Source organism: Sceloporus occidentalis, unplaced genomic scaffold, assembly GCF_023333645.1.
Source record: "Sceloporus occidentalis isolate IW3139 unplaced genomic scaffold, rSceOcc1.0.p SCAF_2, whole genome shotgun sequence".
In the NCBI taxonomy this organism is placed as follows: domain Eukaryota; kingdom Metazoa; phylum Chordata; class Lepidosauria; order Squamata; family Phrynosomatidae; genus Sceloporus; species Sceloporus occidentalis.
In genome coordinates this window covers 244,663,217-244,685,534 of record NW_028316982.1, presented here as the reverse complement: position 1 = coordinate 244,685,534, position 22,318 = coordinate 244,663,217, and the positions used below count along the sequence as shown (strand labels likewise).

Genomic DNA, 22,318 nt, shown 5'->3' with positions numbered 1-22,318 from the left:
TCATGGAGGTGAGCCTTGCCAGGTATCCTGGAGTCTGGTCGGCATCCTCGTTGTTAATCTCTCTTAGGCATCCTGCAGTATTTTCTTGGGGCCCCGAGGATTCTAGTGTATTTCGGAGTACTGTATTAAAATGGACCACAATCCAAGGGCTATTTGGGTTAGCAACGTCATGCTATACCCAGACACTTAAAGGCAGAAAAGGCCAAGAGATAGGAAACAGGAAAGAGGGAGTTTTTGTATTATTATTATTTTTAAAAATCAGTATCTTGAGATACTTTCCCAGTCTCAAAAGTGCTGGAAAAGTACATTGTCCTTGTGCCTCCAAACAGGCTGGACTTTCGCCCTTACATAAGGTACAACTAGGAGCCGGTGACATTTCCAATCTTGTTATGGACCTTCAAGTCTTTTCTGAGTTGTGGCCATCCTGCCCTACGATTTTCTTGGCAAGATTTGTTCAGAGGAGGTTTGCCATTGCTTCCACTGAGGCTGAGACAGTGTGACTTGCCCAAAGTCACTTAGTAAGTTTCAGCGTCTGAGTAGGATTCCCACTCTTTGAGTCCCATCCCAACATTCAAAGCCATTTACACCACTCTGATTCTCCCATTTGCAGCATACCCTTGTTAAACCCACAGGGTTTAAGAACTTATTTATTTTGAAATGTGCTGAATTTCAATGATCTCTCTCCTTCCCATTGAAGGGGACCCATGCAAACCCCAACAACACTTGGGAGTACTTTGACATTTCACCACAAGGTACCATTGGGTCAAGTCACCATTTTAGTTGCCCTCCTTTGTTTCTCAATGTCCTTTTTGAATTGTGGTGCCCAGAACTGGACACAATATTCCAGGTGGGGCCGGACCAAAGCAGAATTTAGTGGCACTATTACTTCTCTTGATCTAGACAGTATACTTTTATTAATGCAGCCTAAAATTGCATTGGCCTTTTTAACTGCCGCATCACACTGTTGACTCATGTTCAATTTGTGGTCTACTTGGACTCCTAGATCCCTTTCACACCTAGTTTTATTCAGCCAGGTGTCCCCCATCCTATATCTGTGCATTTCGGGTTTTTTCTACCTAAGGGCAGTATCTTACATTTCTCCCTGTTGAAGTTCATTGTTACCAATCTGCTGTCGTTCCATAGTTTTCAAGACCATCCCAGACAGCCAAGGATGACCTGCTGAATCAATGAGACTCAAAGTACAGATTTCCTTGCTGTTGTGTGCCTTCAAGTCGTTTCCGACTCAAGGCGACGCTAAGGAGACTGTGAGATTTTCTTAGGCAGGATTTGGTCAGGGGAGGCTTGCCATTGCCTTCCCTGAGTCGGAGAGAGTGTGACTTGCCCAAGGTCACCCAGGGGTTTCATGGCTGTCAGGCCCAGGCTCTTGCTGGACTCAGCCCTCTCTCCCTGGAGGCCTGGGCAAGTTACTTTCGTCCTGGCACCGCCACTCGGAGCAATCGGCCCGAGGCCGCCTGTCTCCGGCTCCACAATGTTATCGGGTCCGGGTCACGCCTTTTGGCAAACATTGCACTCAGGGCTTTTGTTGGAAGAGATCGGAGAAATGGGGGCGGCGGAGGGGGGCTCCCTCTGGGTCTCTTTGCCTCAGGGAGAAACAATTCACTTTTAGGCTGCATCCACACGGGAGGAATAACCCGGTTTGGCACCGCTTTAACTGCCCTGGCTCAAGGCTATGGAATTCTGGGAGCTGGAGTTTGTTGTGGGGCCCAGAGCGGACTTACAGCGAACCCATGCATGAAAGATCTTTAAGAGTCCTGGGCATCTCTGCTTTCCTGGAAGATTTCAGCATTTTCTCTCCCGTTCTCTCTTTGCTTATTTAAAGCAAGTGTGCTTTTCAGATAGCTAGAGGAGGTTCCTGCATGTAAACCTCTTCTCTTCCCTTTCATCCAAACCTCCCATTTGCTCAGTGCTAGGACTGAATGACCTGGAAACAAATGCTTTTGTAAACCCAGAAACAAACCATGTGATTCTGCTCGCTTCCTTTTAGGAATTCAAAGATATAGCTGTGTTAGTCTGTAGGATCAGTATGTAGAGAGATCTTGTAGCACCACTGAAAGAAAGACGTTGGCAGCATAAGCTTTTGTAGTCTTAAATCTACTTCCTCAGATGCATTTGGTGAAAGTAGACTTTAGTCTAGGAAAGCTCATGCTGCCAAGTTCTTTCTTTCAGTGAGTCTCAAAGGTGCTGCAAGATCTCTCTATATACTGATTCCATTTAGGAAGTTATTCTCATAGACAAAGACAAAGATTCTCTTCTCTCTGTCCCATCTCCCTCGTTCCACATCTGAGACGGTGAGATTAAAGATTTCTTCTTTTACCTAAACTATTCATTAGCTTTTGTTAGGATGTAGCCTCCTCATGCCTATGTAGATTCAAGCTATAAGTAAACTTTGGTTAAGCTGCAAGCTGCCTGTTGTTTGTTGTTTCTGAGTCAGTCTCAGTTCTCAGCGAAGCGTCCTCAAAGTCCCAAAACACACTGCAGAAATAATCCAGCTTGAGATCGCTTTAACTGTCCCAGGGAAGCCTAGGAACTGCAGTTTTGGGAAACATTTAGCCTTCTCTGCCAGAGAGCTCTGGTACCACAATAAACTACCATTCCTAGGATTCCCTAGCACTGAGCCAGGGCAGTTAAAGCAGTCTCAAACTGGGTTATTTCTGGTGTGTTTTGGACCAAAGGCACCTTTCGGCTACCCTGAAGATTTAAAGGTAGACTTTAACAGGCTTAGCTTGGATGTTTTTGGTCTTTAAATATTTAGTTTCCTAAACAAAGGCTGAAGCCTTAGGAAACTTAAACTGCTCAACATGCTGAGGGTCTGGCAAATTCAGGACAGCGGTGGCTTCCTTGACTCAATAAATCCACCTACTCTGGGGCCTTCCTCTTCTCCTACTGCCTTCCACTTCACCAAGCTTTGTCATCTTTTCCAGTGAGTTACCTCCTCTCACGATATCTCCAAAGTTGGAGAGACTCAGTTTATTCACATTCACTTCTAGTGAGAGCTCAGGCTTGATGTGCTTTAAGGCCCATTCATTTGTCTCTAGAGCAGTCCATGGTATCTGCATAGCTCTTCTCCAGCACCACATTTCAAATGAGTTGATTCTCTTCTTGTCAGCTGTCTTCACTGCCCAGCTTTCATAACCCTACACAGAAATTATAGATGCTATGACTGGATGATTAAAATCCTAGAGTTGGAAGAGACCCCAAGGGCCATCCAATCCAACCCCATTCTGCCATGCAGGAAATCACAATCAAAGCATCCCGACAATTGGCCATCCAGCCTCTGTTTAAAAACCTCCAAAGAAGAAGACTCCACCACTCTCTGAGGGAGTGTGTTGCACTGCCAAACAGCTCTTACTGTCTTTGCTGTTTAATGATACCAAAGAGATTGGCATTGTTGGGAAATGTAGTTCTGCATGCTTTGCCTCTACACCACCTAAAGTTTTCCTGATGCAAAATATGAAGACTTCTTGAGAAATTCAGTGTTTTCTACCTACATAGGAGCCTGTGGCTTCACAAAGGAAGGAGACATGCTTGATTCCAAGGAAACATTTTCCATTGAATTGCAAGTGGACATTAAATTTCCTGGACTTTGAAAATCTACCACTGATTGCATGGCCAAAAAACTAAGACCAGAAACAGAAAAATGCAGGCCTATGACTAACATCTTCAGTTTCTTTCTCCTGTTTGCCTGATGAAGAAGCCAGTGTGACTTCCAAAGCTTGCAACATGTAATTGTGCATTTTGGCTGGCCCAAGAAAGGTGTCATTGTTTTGATGTTATTGGATTTACTATATGGTCAACACAGCTCTACGTAGACATTAAGAGAGTTGCACAGTGTAGTGGAGACTCTAGAGACTTAGGGCTTGGCTATGAAATCCACTGGGAAAGTTAACTCTCCGCCTCAGAAGAAAGCAAAGGCAAGCTCCCTCTGAACACATCTTGCCAAGAAAACCCCATCATCGGTTCACCTTAGGGTCGCCATAAGTCAGAAACAACTTGAAGGCACCCAACAACAAATGACACCTTTATTTGACAACCAGTATCTAGCAGAAATATATTGACATTCTAGCCTCCAGGACAGGAAAGCTTGCCTCCTCAGTCCACCCATTCACTCTTCTTTTTCTGCAAGTAAATACTTTTTTATTTAAACATGCATTTGGCAATTAGTAGAGCATGCAAAAGGGTTTTGGAAGGGCTGCATTTTTGTCTTTATTGTGTATTTGAAATGATTTTGTACTGTTTTTGTATGGCAGCTAATTCAGTTCTTTTTAAACCTTTGCATCATCAGGCTTTTACATGTACCTTCATTAGGTGCTGACCTATGGCAGGGTGATAATGAATTTGGGGGTTTGCCTCTCAATGAAATTTTCCTTCAGTTTCTAAATTTCTAGCATTGCGGAGCATTGAAAACAATCCACAGATAGAACTCTTCCATTTGCTGTGTTCATGATCCAGAACACCCTGCAGAAATAATCCAGTTTGAGATCCACATTTATTGCCCTGGCTCAGTGCTAGGGATTCCTGGGAGTTGTAGTTTATTGTGGCACCACAGCTCTCTGACCAAGAAGGTTCAATGTCTCACAAAGATACAGTTCCCAGAATTCCCTAGCATTCAACCAAGGCAATTAAAGCTGTCTCAGACTGGATCATTTCTGCAATGTGTTTTGGACCCACATTCTATTTGTCACTTTGCCTGTTCCTTTTCTTTCGAATATTAAACCATCTTTTAAAATGTTTAACGGACATTTTAAGCTACTGCGATGCTAGAAATTTGGGGACTGGAGGAAAATTTCATTTGGGAGTAAAGTTCTTATGGGGGGCACAATGTTCTCATTATATCTCCTTGTAGCTACCCCTCTGATCGTGTTTGATTTTTGTTGTAAGACACCTTGAGTCCTTTTTTGGGGAGGAAAGCATGATATATATTAAATAAACATTTTGACAACTGGCTTGGAATGTGATGGCCTTTCACTCTTGGTGGCATCTGATAGCAGCTTGACCTGCACCCAGCCCTAGTTAGCATTTAGCAGTTGACATCAGTTGACAAGGTTTTTCTTATCAGGTACCTGTCAAAAGTATCACATAATGCCAAGTAGCCTAGAACAAGTGAACAGAAAGGTAGTTTTATAAGTCCAAGACTCTAGTTTGGGGTGTTAAAATTAATCATTTCCATTCAAAATCTAACTGGTGAAACTAACATTTGGCATGACAGGGCAATGCTGTTATTGATAATTATTCATGTTCTGACCCTATGCTAACATTGACTCCCAGTTAACTTTGGCCAGATTGACGATTTGCTTCAAGTTACACAGGCATGTTATAAATATGAAAGCAAAACATACAAATAGTATGGAACAGCCAATAACAATTTCTAAAACAATCAAACATTTATTAAAGATGGATTATGAGCAATTCATGAATATAGTAATCAAAGAACCAAATATTAATCCCCCCAACTATGTGCCTTATATATCTGTTGGAAGATTTTTTGTATTCTCTTTCCCCCTCTTTAGATAGATAGGGATTTCCTGCATGCAGACTTTTCTCTATATATGTATATATAGATTAAAACAGTTAGTAAACTTTTGTTTTGAACCACAAGCTATTTGTGTTGTTTTTGAAGTCAGTCTCAGTTCTTAGGGAAGCATGGGGACCGAACAGACAGGCCAAAATAAAGCTGCTTCAGGTCACTTTGGAGGTGTGCTGTTTAAATGCTGCATGCCTCTTAAGAGGCCAGAAGCCATGCCAAAGCCACGCTCCAGTCCTAAGTGACCCGAAGCAGCTTTATTTTGGCCTGTCTGTACGGGCCCATAGCTACTCTGCTAATTTAAAGCTAGACCCTAACAGGCTTGGCTTTGACATTTTGGATATTTCAATATTTTTGTTTCCTTACTAAAGGCTGAAGCCTTAGGAAACTTAAATTATCCTATAATATCTCCTGTTTCTGAACACTAAAGTGAGGATCTTTCAAGCCATTGTATTTCCCATCACCATGTATGGATGTGAGAGCTGGACAGTGAAAAAAGGCTGATAGGAAGAAAACAAACTTATTTGAGATGTAGTGCTGGAGAAAAGTACTAGGGATACCACAAATGTGCAAGAAAGCTAACAAATGGTTTTTAGAGCAGATCAAGCCTGAACTCTCTCTAGAAGCCAAGATGATTAAATTGAGGCTGTAGAACTATTGCCACATCATGAAAAAAACGAATAATTAGAAAAGGCAATGATACTAGGAAACACGGAAGGCAGTAGAAAGAGAGAAAGACCACATGTCAGATGGCTAGACACAAGGACGTAGCCGGGGGGGGGGGTTGGGGGGTCGGAACCCCCCCTATCAGGCCCTGGGGGCGTTCAAGCTCCTTCCTCCCCCCTCCCCTCCATTAAAACCACAGCGAGGGAACAGAGGAAAGACAAAACAAAAGTTCCCCTTTTCCCTCTGCTCCGTGGCTTTAATGGAGGGGGGAGGGAGGAGGGAGCCAATTGCAAGCTCAGAGAGAGAGAGAGAGAGGGGGGGGGGGAGGGAGTCCCTGTGACTCCTTTCCCTTTCGGTTCCTTCATACTAGTCCGGCTTCCACTCCTCCTCCTCAGGACCCCCCCCCCCCCTATCAAGCTCCTTCCTCCCCCTCCCCCTCCTCTCCATCAAAAGCAGGGACTTAGATAGAGAGGGAAAGGGGGGGGGGAAGTCTCAGGGAGAGGGAGGCTCAGAGAGAGAGGGAGGGAGGGAGCCTTGAGGTGGGGGCAGTGCCTGTTGTTCAAGCTCCTTCCTCCTGCTTCCTCCTTCCGTCGGAGCAGACTCAGGAGAGAGAGAGGGAGGGAGGGGAGAGGGCTGGTCTCCCTCCCAGCAACATCTTTGCCCCTCTTTCCTTCTCCCTCCTCCTCTGGGCTTTTGCCAAAAAAGGTCTCCGTCCGGGAGAGGAGGAGGAGGAGGAGGAAGAAGAGGGAAGGAAGACACACAGAAAAAAGGAAGGAAAAACGAGGGGAGGGAGGGAGAACTAAAGGAAGGAAGGAAGAGAAAGGAAAGAAAGAAAGAAGGAAGGAAGGAAGGAAGGAAGGAAGGAAGGAAGGGGAAGAAAGGAAGAAAAAGGAAGGAAGGGAGAAGGAAGGCTCTAAAAGGAAATATCAAAGAAAGAAAAGGTGACTTCTAATAACAACAATCAACTACAGGTTGAATCTCCCTTATCCAAAATGGTGAGGACTAGATGTATTTTGGAGTTTGGTATGTTTATATATATATAATGGTATATATTGAAGCTACTTGAGTCCAACCATTAAACCCATTCATGTTTCATAAGCTCATCCTCAAGTAGCTCCTTTTTTGCCCCCCTCTGAGTGTCTCAGAATATGAACAGAGTGTCTCTGAGCATGAACAGAGTGGCTGCCGCTAATTGCTTGAGCAGCTGCACTTTATTTTATCAATCTGAATTTATCTGATGTGAACAGCTTGAGAGGAAAGACTCTGTTTACATCTGCACTAAAGAAACAATCCATTTTGATGCCACTTTAACTGCCCTTGGCTCCATGCTGTGGAATGCTGGGATTTGAAGTTTGTTGTGGCACCTGGTTTTTTTTTTTTCCTTTCTATATGGTAATTTTATCTATTCCTCTTTTAATTGTTATTATCTTAGAATGTACGCCTTGGGCAGGCTTTTATTTACTCCTAATTTTACCGACTTTGTACAGCGCTGTGTATAATTACAGCGCTATAGAAATAAAGCTTAATAATAATAATAATGGCTAAACAGCTCCTCAAACTACAAATCCCAAGATTCCATAGCACAGAACTATAATGGAAGTTAAAGTGGTGTCAACCATAAAAACCAAACTGCCTTGGGTCCTTTTCTGGGGGAAAAGGTGGCACAGAAATGAAATAAATGATGAAATGATGAGGAGATCTGGGAATTGCACTACAGATTCTTGTGGCTGGCAGAGATGGCTAAATAGCTCCCAAAACTACAAATCCCAGGATCCCATAGCATGGAGCCAGTCAGTTAAAGTGTTTTCAAACTGCACTATTTCTGCAGTGTGGATGCAGCTTTGGAGCTCTTTTGCTGATGCTATTTGCAAGTTGGTTCTGACTCATGGCAACCCTAAGGCAAATCTATCATGGGGTTTTCTTGGCAAATTTTTCCAGAGGCTGCTTCTCTGGGGCTGAGAGAGTGTGACCTGCCCATGGTCGCCCAGTGGTTATCCATGAGTTAAACCCACTCCCCACCCCTCTCCATTTTCTTTCTGGAAGGGACCTTGCTTGTGTTGAAGGGAAGGCCACCAAGCCTCTGAACCTCAGAATTATTGTTTCAATACTCAGTCTTAGAATCAGTGGGTACCTGAGCATGTACAGAGTGTCTTTCACTCCTTCTCTCCTCTCTCTTAGCCAAAGACCCCCTCCTCATTTCACCACCCTCTTGATGCATGGGTTTGGCTGATTTTAACCTCTGGAATTTTATATTTGTATTTTATATTTGTAATTTTTAAATGTATTTTTTACGATTTTCATTGTTGTTTTAATGTGTTTTCTATGTGTTGTTAGCCGCCTTGGGTCCCACTTTGACAGAAAGGCAGGATATAAATGTTGGGTAATAATAATAATAATAATAATAATAATAATAATAATTATTATTATTATTTTGGAATTGGGGAGGATGGATGGGAGGACCACAAAACAATGACCCATGGCCACAAATGGCCCATAGCTGCCCTATTTAATTCTCCTACTCCATAGTGGTTTGATCACTGGAGTACTATGACTCTGGAGTCCAGGGTTTGATTCCCAACTGGACCATACAAAGCCACTGGGTGATCTTTTGCAAGCCACAAATGCACTTGAGGAAGTAGATTGAAGTCTAGGAAAGCTCATGCTCCAATTTCTTTCTTTCGGTGAGTCTCAAAAGTGCTGCAAGATCTCTCTACTTATTATTATTATTATTGGATCTAAATGCATCTGAGGAAAATGCTAGGAAACCTGACATCTAGGAAAACTCATGCTGCCAATGTGTTTCTTTCAGTTAGTCTCAAAGGGGCTACAAGATCTCTCTACATATTGTTGTTGTTGTTGCATCTAAATGCATCTGAAGAAGTAGACTGTCTTCAAAAGCTCATGCCGTCAATTTCTTTCTTTCAGTGAGTCCCAAAGGTGCTGCAAGATCTCTCTACATGTTATTCTTATTATTGCATCTAAATGCATCTAAGGAAGTAGATTGAAGTCTAGGTGTGGCTGTGGTTTCTTTCTCTCCCTCTTTCGCTCTATTTGGTGTACTCTCTCTTCCTCTCCCTTCCCTGCCCCCCTCCACATGCAGGTTGCCCTCCAGAGAGCAGAGGATGAGGCAGGACCCCCCCCCCCCCTGAAAAGGGACCATGCCCTGGTTGCTGCTCCTGCTTCAGCCAGAGCTCCCCGCGCATTTGGGTTTTGGGGAAGGCACCAGGGCAGCAGGAGCCCTGAGAGGAGGATGCCAGGGAGCAAGCCCTCTTTTCTCTTTTTCCTCCCCTTGCCTTCACTCCAAGGACAAACTTCCCTGCCCCGAGTTGTTTTATTGTTCCTTCCCGCAAAGACAGCTCTCTTGCCTCTCCTTTCCCGTGAATGAACCTGAGGAGCCTTTGGCAATGGCACGGAAGAGGAGCAGCCCCCTCCCCTTCTTCCCCTCTTCCCCCTTCCTGAGGTAAAGGCTCGACCCTCTTTCTGTGTGTGTGTGTGGGGGGGGGCTTTCAGCCCTTCAAAATGGTGGCACTTAGTCTGGACCCCCCCCCCCCTTCTCAAAATCTTGGCTACGTCCCTGCTAGACAGGCATTAGAAGGTATGGGACTGGGCCTGAAGAACCTGAGCAAAGAGGTTCATGAGAAGCCACCATGTGTCTAAGTCAACTTGAGGACAGTTAACAACAAACAATAATTTCATATTGTTTATCTTTTCTATCATGTCTATGCCTCTCTGAGAAGACATATATGCAGTGAACATAACAGGAAAGAAAACTAGACTGTTTCTTTCCTATGCCTACCTAAATAAGTCATACTAAGTTCAATGTGACTAACTTCCAGATAAACATATATAGGATTGTATTTTATTTAAATTCGCCTGACTTTCTCCTTACACAGGACCCAAGCACAGTCCTAAGCAGGCTCTATTTTATATTTTAAAAATAATATTTTAAAAGATCAGAGAATTCAAGTTCTCTAGGCAGTATGCAGACAATTTTTTTAAAAAACAGAAACAACCACAAGTGCTTTATGGCAGTAAAACAGCAGATCTGTATCCACCAGATTTTTTTTCCATATTTATTGAATTAATCTGTAGACCTTTTTGATCAACTAATAGGGCATCCCAAAGGAATAAGCCAGAATGTCTTTTTCCACGTAAAAAAATTAATTATTTTGACTATAAAAAATATAGATGGCTGGCTCTATTTCAGAAGAGGCATTTTCCTTTCACTCTCACATGGGTGGGAATACCTTTTTTAAAAGAGGTCCAGACAAAGGTTTATATACATGTACCAGCGTGGCATAGTGGTTTGAGTGTCGGACTATGGCTCTAGAGACCAGAGTTCGATTCCCAGCTTGGCCATGAAACCTACCAGGTGACCTTGGGCAAGGTGCATCCTCTCAGCCTCAGGGGAAGGCAATGGCAAACCTCCATTGAACAAATCTTGCCAAGAAAACCCCAGGATAGGTCTGCCTTAGGGTTGCCATAAGTCAGAAATAACTTGAAGGCACACAACAACAATAACAACAACAACAACCTACCTCTACTATAGAAAAAGAAACAAAGAATATTTTCCAAAACTAATTTGTTTCTTACAAGCATTTACATGAAGATGCATTTGATAAAAACATCCAGTTTGTTGCTGGGTATAGCAACTTTCATATGCTGAGAGAGTGTGTATGTTGTCTCTCTCTACCTTTAGGAATGCATGCTTGTGGTAATTTCCTGTTTGTGTTTCCACAAGCTCCCTTTCTTCCTGAAGCACCTGAAAAACAGACTTTCTACTTCTTTCTGTCTTCATCAGCAAGTTGAAACTGTGTACGGTGGGCCCTTGGTATCCACTGGGGTTTGGTTCCAGGACTCCCCATGGATACCAAAATCTGTGGATGCTGAAGTCCCACTGAAGATAATGGCATAGTAAAATGGTGTTCCTTATATAACATGGGAAAATCAAGATATGCTTTTGAATTAAAAAAAAATATTTTCAAGCTGTGGATGGTTGAAATCACAGATAAAAAAATCCATTGATGCAGAAGGCGAACTATCTATGAATTATGCACAAGATTGTGAATAAACATTCTCTGAAGATGCCAGCCACAGATGCTGGAGAAATGTCAGAAAGAAACTCTGCTAGAACATGGCCACATAGTCCGAAAAACCCACAAAAAACTATGCTCTTAAGTTCTTTTTAAAAGGAGATTGTGTTTTGATTCTTTTACTGAGCTAATATACATGTGTAGGTGTTGGTGGATAGTCTTTTGCTCCAACTTCCTGTTCTGTTACTAAAGCCTAATGCAGTTTATCGCCTTTGTTGTTGTTGTGTGCCTTCATGTCATTTCTGATTTATGGTAGCCCTAAGGCATGGGCTTTTCTTGGCAAGAATTGTTCAGAGGTTTGCCATTGCCTTCCTCTGAGGCTGAGAGAGTGTGACTTGGCCAAAGTCACCCAGTGGGTTTCCATGTCCAAGCTGGGAATCAAACCTTGGTCTCCAGAGTCATAGGCCAACACTCAAACCATTAAGCCACACTGCTTTAACTACAGTGTATTAAATCAGTTCCATAAATCGTTGAATGACCAAATTTTTGAGTCATTCATTTCAGACTATCTGGTTAATTAATTTAGAAACTGGCATTTGACAGTACACTTATTGATTTCAGTGCTTACTTCTCTGCAGTGAGGTTCAACTACCCTCCATTTATGAGTTAAGTTTAACTTTCCACTGCCAGAATTTTCTTCCTCCCTCGCTCCCTGCATTCTTCTCCCGCTTCAGAAAACCAGTTAGGCCAAATCATCCTCAATTTTCCATGCTATCAGGTCCCTAGAGCTGACTCCTATGCATGTAGATATGTGGAGGATGGCATCCTGAGGCAAAGAAGCCTATTTCATGGATCCTTGCTAAGGAACAAAACAAGAGTTGTAAAAACTCACACTTACTTTTAAGTGACAAAACAGGGTCAGATGAAGTGACCTCCAGGAATTAAACTATGGAGCATAGAGAGAGAAACAAGACAGGCAGTTAAGGAAGTTCCCTCTCTACCCCTCATTACTAAAGAAATGAGCACTGAGACTTTCTTTACTTCCGACAAAAATGAGGGGCACCAGTAAAGATGTTCAGTCCCTATCCAGCATGGAATCAAATGATGCGCCTGCCCACCAAGTTCAGCAAGGTCCAGTCACTAAGTATTTTGAAGGATCATTTTCATATGGCATGTACTGCTAGATACTCAGCTGTAGTTTCGCTAGCATAAAGAGTGTGAAGCAGACTTGAAGGCCACCAGAAACAATGGTACATGGATTTCTGGGGAGCAATTGCAAGAGAAAATAGAATAGCCACACGTGTGATAAAGCAACCATGTCTGCCAGAGACATTGGTGTCAGGAAACAAAATGCAACACTGTGCATATTTTGACTCTCTCGCATACATATGACCAGACTAAACAGTTGGTTCTGCAAGACAAGGCATTCCACCTAAACATTTGCTGTTGGTTGTTGTTGTTGTTGAACCCTGCTCTCCAAGGCCATAGTCCAATGTTCAGACCACAACACTACACTGGCTTGTACCTAAACATTGGGAAGAACACGTTTGTTGTTTGTTTAACGTAAGAACTGTTCAAAAGTAGAATAGATTGCCTAGGAAGGTGGTGAACTCTCCCATCTTTGGAAGTCTTTAAGCAGAGGTTGGATTGGCATCTTTCGGGAGCGCATTACTTGTGTATTCCTGCATGGCAGAAGGGCATTTGTGATCCCTTTCATCTCTAAGATTATATTATTCTAACCAAGACAGGCTCAAGGCATTTGACTGCGTGACACAGAAAAACAAATGCTGCCTTTTGTAACACAGCCAGCTCAAGGTAGATAATACCCCAAATCAGCCAAGTTATTCTGGCACAGCAAAGCAGATCACCCCACAAGTACAACTCCCATTATCTGTCAGTATAAATACAATAGTAGAATTTAAGTCAGTAACAATGTGCTACCTTTCCTTGGCATCTACAAACTGATGCTTGAAGCAGCTACCTTACTGTACCTAAAGGTAAAGCCAGCCTTGGTTGCAATTTTTAACTGCTGGCACACACTTTTATACAAGGTCCCTCAGGTTTCAAGTGTGTTTGATACATGGGAGTGACATAGAGGAGTAATCCTGCATTGAGGTCACTTTGCTAATCCACTTTGCTAAACAGTGTTAACCATAAACTGGTTGCTGGGTGCTAGTTAGAACCAATTCAGACCTTCCTTGTATGATGGATATCTGTCATTCACATTTTATATATGATTCTGTCTGGTCTTGGAAGCAAGCCCATTGAGGCTGTATCTACACTGCAGAAATAATCCAGTTTGACACCACTTTAACTGTTGTGGCTCAATGCTATGGGATTCTGGGAATTGTAGTTTTGTCACTTCGCCTTCTCTGTCAGAGTGTTCTGGTCCCACAACAAACTACTATTCCCAGAATTTCATAGTATTGAGCCATGATAAAGTGGTATCAACCCAGATTATTTCTGCAGTGCGGGTGCAGCCTGAGAGGTCTAACTTGGTCAAGTCTGGTACAAGTGGGTCTGCTGCATATCTATTCTCAAATCAGTCCCACTAAATTCAGCAGGAGATGATCCCTCCTGTTTCTAATCTGCATGAAATCTCAAAGGGTTTAGCCCCATTGGTATCATGTCTTCTCTCTTTGAAAACGACTGGTACATATAGGGACTTTGTGTGCCTTCAAGTAGTTTCCAATTTATGAAGACCCTATCTGGGTTGTTTTTTTTCTTGGCAAGATTTGGTCAGAAGAGGTTTGCCATTGCTTTCCTTCGAGGCTGAGAGAGTGTGACTTTCCCAAGGTCACCCAATGGCTTTCCAGGACTGTGCACGGATTCGGACTTTGGGTTCCCTGAGTCTACATTGCAGAAATGATGCTGTAATTATATCCCATGGAATCCTGGGATGTGTAGTTTTACAAGGTCTTTATCTTTCTCTGTCAAAGAACGCTAGGGCCTTGTAAAACTACAAATCCCTGGTTTCTGTAGGATGGAGCCATGGCAGTTAAAGTGGCGTCACACAGCATCATTTCTACAGTGTAGATGCACTCAAACCACCACAATGCTTCTCATAGACAAAGCTTACTATCAAGAGTATTTGCTAATATTGAGTTCAGTGGCACTTAATTCGAAAAAAAGAAAAGTGCATGCACAAAATCTCAGGAACACGGAGAGTGCCTTAAGGTCCTTCATTTGATATTCTCTTTAAAGACAACTTATGGGTGTCCTTATACAACAAACCCCATCCAGTCACTTTTGGTTATTTTGTTCCATTGAGGAGTACTGTTCGACTCTATTTTTCTACAGGTGAATTTATTAATCAGGATGTTTCTCATTAATGTATTCCTACAAGATCTTTCTGCCTCCATAAAGTGTCCAGGATTGGATTAGAAAATAATAATAATAATAATAATAATAATAATAATAATAATAATAACAACAACAACTTATACTGCATCTAATTAAATTTGATCCTCCAAAATATCATTTGCAAAATCATGGACAATTTTGAGGGCCACCAAAATAATAATAATAAATAATAAATAATAAATAAAAAGGAGACCATTAACAGGTTAAATTTTTCCTAGTTTTTTATTTATTTCAAGGATTTCTATCCTGCCTTTCTCCCACAAGAGGACCCAAGGCGGGTTACAATGCTGTAAAAAGAGGGAAGTGAAACCTTGAATACAAAAAGTTTTTTAAAAAATAAAATTAATGAAATATTACTAATATTAAAACATAAGTTAAAAACAGCGTAGTTAAAACCAAGGAAAAAAACATTAAAGCATGAAGACAGCAACACGGCACTAAATAAGTGAAATTCACCCGCCAAATGCCTGCCTGAATAAAACACGAAGTTAATAAACTGGAATTTGAAGATATAGTCATGTTAGTCTGTAGATTAATAATTATAAAGTTTGTAAAAGTTCGTGCTACAAAAAAGTCCTCCTTTTTTCCAGTAAATTCCATGTTCTGTTTATTTATTTAGATATCTTAAACTCTAAAATTTTAATTGTAATATGTTTAATTATTTTTTTAAAAGGGGGGGGGGAGGGAGATCCTGTAATGCAGGATGTAACTTTGTGCGAGGATATTTTGTTAGCCGCCTTGATTGTTTTATCATAGAAAAGCAGGATAGAAATAAAAAGTTTTTTATTTCATTATTTGTTTTATTTTACGAAACCTCTCTGCATATGAATAAAACTGGAGAAAGGGGCTCTGGGATAAATTAATTGGTCTGGAAGGGGAGGGAATAAATGGTATTGATTTCTACACTGAACCGACGGATGTCTTCAAGTTGTTTCCGACTTATGGCGACCCTATTATAGAGTTTTCTTGGCAGGTTTCTTCAAGACGGGGTTTGCCATTGCCTTCCCCTGAGGCTGAGAGAGTGTGACTTCTTGCCCATTGGGTTTCATGGCCGAGCTGGGAATCAAATCCAGGTCTCAAACCAAGATACTGGAGAGCAAATGATGCTGCCATACATAGCAGCGGATTGTGGGAATCTCTTTCCCATTATGAGTAAAAGGCAAATGACCCCACCGTCGCCGCCATCCAAATCCAGGAACATTGAAATGCTTATTTGTTAGAGAAATTTATATGCCGCCTTTCCACTTTCGGGAAGAAAAGGCAAAGCCAACGTTTTTTAGCGGTCGCGCCGCGCGGGTGTTTTAGGCTGTCGGGTTTTCATTTGATTTGATTGCAAGGATTTACCTTACAATGGGATTCAAGGCGGGTTACAATGACTGAAAAAGTCAGGATGGTTTTAAAAAGACAGGGGAAAAACCCGTTAATTGCAAAAGTTAAAAAATAATAATTAAACTTTGTTACAATTGCAACGGAAGTTTTAAAAAGTCATTGTATCCGTTGCACAGAATTCGAGAAAACTCCGAATTTGCTCGGAGGTGAGATTTACTTGTAAAGTCGGGAACCACACTAAAATCATATAATAAATCCAAAACACATTGCTCTCAAAATCCCGTTGTGGCCCGGGATCTTTCACGTGTCAGGAGAACGTGAGACCCACAGCATTTTTCAAACTGAAGTGTTTCCCTGGGATGGAAGTCGCAGGGAAGCCAGTGGGAGCAGAGCGGCCAGAGGTCCTTACTGTGAAGGCGGACAAGGGGCCGCAAAATGTAGGACTCTCAAGAAACCATGGAAGACATGCCCAAATCAAAGCTAAGTGTAAATGCTTGCTTCTTAGTCTTGCTCAAAATGGAGGACATTGTGGAATTCCTCCTGGACAGAAGGCTGAAATGTAGGGCATGTCCTGGAAAAGGAGGACCTCTGACCACCCTGAGAAGAATCGAAGTCAACAGAAGAACAGAACAGAAAGACTTTCTGGGAACTCTAGAAGATGAACGCCATTCTGAGACTTGAGATGGAGAGCCAGCCGGCCTAGGGGTTTGAGCTTTGGACTATGACTCTGGGGACCAGGTTTAAAATCCCTGCTTAGCCATGAAAGACCACTGGGTGACCTTGGGCGAGTCACACTCTCTCAGCCTCAGAGGATAACAATGGCAAACCCCTTCTGATGAAACCTGCCAAGAGAACTCCCTAATAGGTTCGCCTTAGAGTCGCCAGAACTCAGAACCGACTTGTTGAAGGCACGCAACCCAACCAAATTCTAGTTAATGCCCTACTACGGATTGTAACATGCAACGTGGTTACCTCTGGCAGGATCGCGGTGTGGTTCAGCTGATGTTCCAGAAAAAAAGGACGTGTCCAAGTAAAAAGTGCAAGTATTCTGTTTCCATTCGATGGGAAGAAATCTCTCTTTCCTCCACGTTTAAACTTCCTAGAAATCGAAGTGTAGTTTAAACCACCCACTCACCCTCCCTCCTGCCCCATCTTTGCGTGCGTGTGTGTGTGTGTGTGTGTGTGTGTGAACCATACACACAGAGTCAGATTCTCTTTGCTTAAAGTTTTCAAAGAGAAAAAAACTTTGCATATAGACTACCTTATTATTATTTATTATTTATTTATTATATATTTCTTAAATTATAATAATAAAACATAATATAATATTTTTAAAAAGCGTAAAGACTGCCTTCAACATCTCAGACAAGAAGAAAGAGATTTATTAACCAAATTCCAAACACTTTGGGATCTCCCGATCCCAGGAATCCATCTGATCTCTTTGGATTTTTACAATAAACAGTGAAAACTTCAAAGGAGTGAAGGGGGGGGGGGGAGAAAAGAAAAAGTCGGAAATCTAGAAATCTGGAAAATGCCGACACCTGAGTAATATTTAAATATTTAAACAGAATATTAGGGCAGATTATATTTTGGCACTACGGAATGAGATGTAAGCATAAGGTAGTTGGTGTCCTCCAGACCTTTTTGGACTGCAACTCCCATACCTTCTGATCATTAGCCATGTTGGTTGGGGATGATGGCCTCTGTAATCCAAAACACCTCTTTGAATACGCTGTTTTGGTTTTGCATCTCACTGCACATTCCTAATGGATGGTTCCTTGGAAGTAAACTGTGCTCTCTTTGTAAAGCCTTGTTCCGGATAAGTGTGCGTGGTTATCACAGAATTAAATGCCGCATCCTATTCTTGCCCCGAGTAGCTTTTAAGGCGGGGGTCTTTGGGGGATGGGGCTTTATTTTAGGACGCAGAAATCAATGGGACAAGTAGGAAGCATTTGCAGTCTTGAGGTTCCCCTATAGATTACAGTGCAAAGAGAAAATCTGGGGAGGGAAAGCTTTGTGGAGGGAATCGGTGGAAAATGCCCAGAAATGAAGCAGTATTGATAAACTGTCAGAGAGCTCTGGGGCCACAATAGACTACAACTCCCAGGATTCCCTAGCACTGAGCCAGGGCTGTTAAAACGGTCTCAAACTATTTCTGCAGTGTGTTTGGGACCTAAGTGAAAGAAAGGAGTTGGCCGCATTAGGTTTCCCGAAGTTCATGCTGCCAGCTCCTTTCTGTCTCAAAGGTGCTGCAAGAGCCCTTTGTAAACTGATTTTCCAGAGTTTTGGAACAAAGTGAGTTACTAACGCTAGAGTGAGCGCTCCAGGCCAGTTATTTTATAAGTGGCTGTAATTTTCTTGTTGCTTTGTAGCACTTTCCGTTTCGGGGGGCTGCAATCCCAGCTCAAACTACGAGTGCAAAGATCCTGAACAAATACTTGTATCTAAAAAACAGTCTGGGGGTCTCCATTGCTGCTCTGCAAAGACTCCTGGTCTTCTGCGTCTCAGGGTTTAAATGCGTATAGCCTATCAGACAAGGGGAATTGGAAGTATAATCCAATGGCTATCTATGGGGTGTAACGTTATTGCCTGATAGACTGCCACATGCAAATTCCAGTTCGAATGCAATGAGCATTCATGTTTAAGGATCTAGCCTTACTTGCTCCACAATGCTCCACATTTCTTTCTGAGAAAACTTCCTAGTCCTTTATTCCTTTCGGTCTTGGAGATGCCGAATTCTTTTTTATTCAGTTTGCCTTGTCCTTAAAGCCCTTAAAAAGTCAACTCCGATTTATTGCAACTCTTTTTTTTTCTTGGCAAGACTTCTTCAGCGGAGGGTTACTAGGATGAGCACAAACAGTTATGGCTGCTGGAATTTTGCACGTTTTTTGGCATTCCTTTAAATCCATTGTTATGTGCCCCTGAATATTACCCTTGACTTATCTATGGGTCATTTCAAAACCCATAGTTTTGGCCCCATAACCTGCTCTCAATTTATACATGAGGTTGACTTATAGTCGAGTATATACAGCATATACCCCCCACACCTCCATGCCAGCATTCTCTGAAGATGCCAGCCACAGATGCAGGTGAAACGTCAGGAATAAGTTCTTTCAGAACATGGGCCACATAGCCTGAAAAAAACCCACAAAAAACCAATGGCTGGGGTCCCATTGGTTAGTCACACCCACAGTAGATCCATCCAGTCAATTGCTGAATGTTGAGTCAACATATAGGTAAATGCAATTGATTCACCGGTTCTACCCTAATCAGGATTAATAGAACTGAGGTTTATATGTTTGGAGCTAGCATTGTACAACTTATTGTAGTGCTACAGTAACTGCGGGGCTTGTTAAAAGTCATGTTTTTTTAATTACAACCAGCTACAGAGTACAGCTACAGGGAAGGCAAAATGAGGAGATTGTGCCCCCTCATAAGAATCTCTGCCCCTCAAATGAAATTAGGCCCCAAATTTCTGTCATTGTAACAACTTCATTTGAGCACTTAGAAATACAAAGATATAGCCGCCTGAGTCTGTACAATCAATACACAGAGAAATCTTGTAGCACCTTTGAGACTAACCGAAAGAAAGAAACTGGCAGCATGAGCTTTCCTGGACTGTTCCATCTCTTTCCCGAGATGTAAGTAGACTGAAGTCTACGAAAGCTCATACTGCCAATTTCTTTCTTTCAGTTAGTCTCAAAGGTGCTACAAGATCTCTTTATGTATTTAGAAATACAGTTGAGGCGTTCAAAGAAAAAGGACAGGCAGAGTTTCCAGAGGAAGGCAAGCACTGCAAAAGTAAGAGTTTGAAGTGGGAATGGTGTTCAGTGTTCTGCTCTGGAATGCCAGAGATTTTGGGACTGAAGAAAAAGTTCATTGGGGAAACAGGATTCTTATCTGGGTGTGGCAGTGCCCTCTACCTATACCCCTGACTCTAACTCCTAACATATTCCAGGCATTATGTAAGCCGGTTGGCCCCATCATTTTAGCAGCCAAAGAAAGCTTGGAAGGCTGAGTGGACCTGGAGCCCTGCCTGGGATGGAACTCAATCCTTGTGGGTGCAGTATTTAACAACTGTGCCACCAGCCTTACTCTATCTTTACCCTTGCTGATCTGGTCTGGTTCTTTCATGGTGGCCCTTCCCAACCCTCCTCTTCTGAGGCCTTGAGTGCCAGTCTCCCTCTTCTGATCAATGCTATATATCCCGACCCTTCCCAGCCCTCCTCTTCTGAGGCCTTGAGTGCCAGTCTCCCTCTTCTGATCAATGCTATATATCCCGACCCTTCCCAACCCTCCTCTTCTGAGGCCTTGAGTGCCAGTCTCCCTCTTCTGATCAATGCTATATATCCCGACCCTTCCCAGCCCTCCTCTTCTGAGGCCTTGAGTGCCAGTCTCCCTCTTCTGATCAATGCTATATATCCCGACCCTTCCCAGCCCTCCTCTTCTGAGGCCTTGAGTGCCAGTCTCCCTCTTCTGATCAATGCTATATATCCCGACCCTTCCCAGCCCTCCTCTTCTGAGGCCTTGAGTGTCAGTCTCCCTCTTCTGATCAATGCTATATATCCCGACCCTTCCCAGCCCTCCTCTTCTGAGGCCTTGAGTGTCAGTCTCCCTCTTCTGATCAATGCTATATATCCCGACCCTTCCCAGCCCTCCTCCTCTGAGGCCCTGAGTGCCAGTCTCCCTCTCCTGACCCATGCTCCCTGCTGCCTCTCTTGCAGGCGGATCCTACGCGGCGGAGCCCGAGGAGAACAAGCGGACGCGGACGGCCTACACTCGGGCGCAGCTGCTGGAGCTGGAGAAGGAGTTCCTCTTCAACAAGTACATCTCTCGGCCTCGGCGGGTGGAGCTGGCCGTCCTGCTGAACCTGACGGAGCGCCACATCAAGATCTGGTTCCAGAACCGGAGGATGAAGTGGAAGAAGGAGGAGGACAAGAAGCGAGGAGCCGGGCCGGGGGGCGCTGCAGGGGACGGGAGGAGCATCCAGGCCCCCGAACAGGACTGCGCCGTCTCCTCCGGAGAGCCCTTGCCTTCGGGCCCAGAGGAGGCAGAGGAGGACAAGGAGGACAAAGGGAACCAGGTTGTGGGGAAGGGGGTCCCTAGAGGCCTGATCCCACCCCCCACCGGGATCTCCCCGCGAGGGCAGCCGCAGGAGGCGCGATGAGAACGGGATCCGGAGGAGGAGAGACATGCGACTTCCTTAGGGGCCCCTATCTCTCCACCTCCATCCTCGACCCCGATATTGAGACCCTTGACACAATCATGGACTCCGGAGTGACTCTGGTGCCACTCCGGAGCATCCCTGGCAGGGAGAGGGGCAGAAAGTGAAAGAGAAATGGGGTTGATGGCTGCTGGAGGCAGGAAAAGCGGGGCTTCTGGGATCCCTTTCCAAACTTGCTGTGTCTGTTTCTCTTGCTGCAGGCGCCCCCAGCTCTCCAAATGACCAAATTAGAAATCCCAGCATCCCAGAGCACTGAGCCATGCCAGGGAGAACGAGAAGGGTCTTTGGTTTTGGACTGGTTTTTTTGGAAACGGTGATTGTTGGGTCTAAATAAATCTTCAGACCTGGGCTGGGTGCTCGAAAAAGAGGCACGGACTGGTGGTGTTTTGGCTTCACAGAGTTTGGAAGATGGGACCCCCAAGGGTCATCCAGTGCAACCCCATTTTGCCCTGCACTCCCCATCGATGGCCATCCAGGCTCTGTTTCAAAACCTCCAAAGAAGCACAGTCTTCCAGTTGGTCTTCCTTTCTGATTTAGGGCGACCCTAAGGCGAAGCTGTCATGGGGTTTTCTTGGTAAGTTTCTTCAGAGGGGCTTTGCCATTGCCATCCTCTGAGGCTGAGAGAGTGTGACTTGCCCATGGTAATATGAAACAGACCCTCCCTTCAAAAAAGTCCACCATGGAGAGGAAAGAGCAATGTAAAAGGACTCCAGAATTGGACCTTCTGGAGTGCTGTGAGGGAAGAAAGAATACCCACAGAGGCTGCATACGCACTGAGGAAATAATCCGGTTTGACACCACTTGAACTGCCATGGCTCAGTGCTATGGGATTCCGAGATTTGCAGTTTTGTGAGGCCCCAGCACTCTTTGACAGAGGCGACTTGTAAAACTACAAATCCCAGGATTCCATGGGATGGAGTTACAGCCCGTAAATTGGCGTCAAACTGCATTATTTCCACAATGTATACTCGCCCACGGAAACCAGCGTGCTATAGTAACTTGTTGTGGTGGACTATGATTTTGGAGACCAAGGTTCGAATCCTGGCTTGGCTATGAAACCCACTGGTTGACCTTGGTCACACTCTCTCAGCCTCAGGGGATGGCCATGGCAACCCCCCTCTGAAGAAACTTGCCAGGAAAACCCCATGATAGGGTCGCCAT

The 22,318-nt window shown here is 43.6% G+C and overlaps 1 protein-coding gene across 1 annotated transcript in view; it reads left to right on the top strand.

Annotated features, from left to right (window-relative positions):
* The window catches only part of LOC149319908 (pancreas/duodenum homeobox protein 1-like), a 29,487-nt gene extending 8,387 nt beyond the window's left edge, over positions 1-21,100 (top strand). The window contains exon 2 of the mRNA XM_089508461.1: positions 20,658-21,100. Within this exon, the coding sequence (XP_089364587.1) occupies positions 20,658-21,100 (443 nt within the window). The remainder of the gene's footprint in view (positions 1-20,657) is intronic.
* Positions 21,101-22,318: the final 1,218 nt, after the last annotated feature.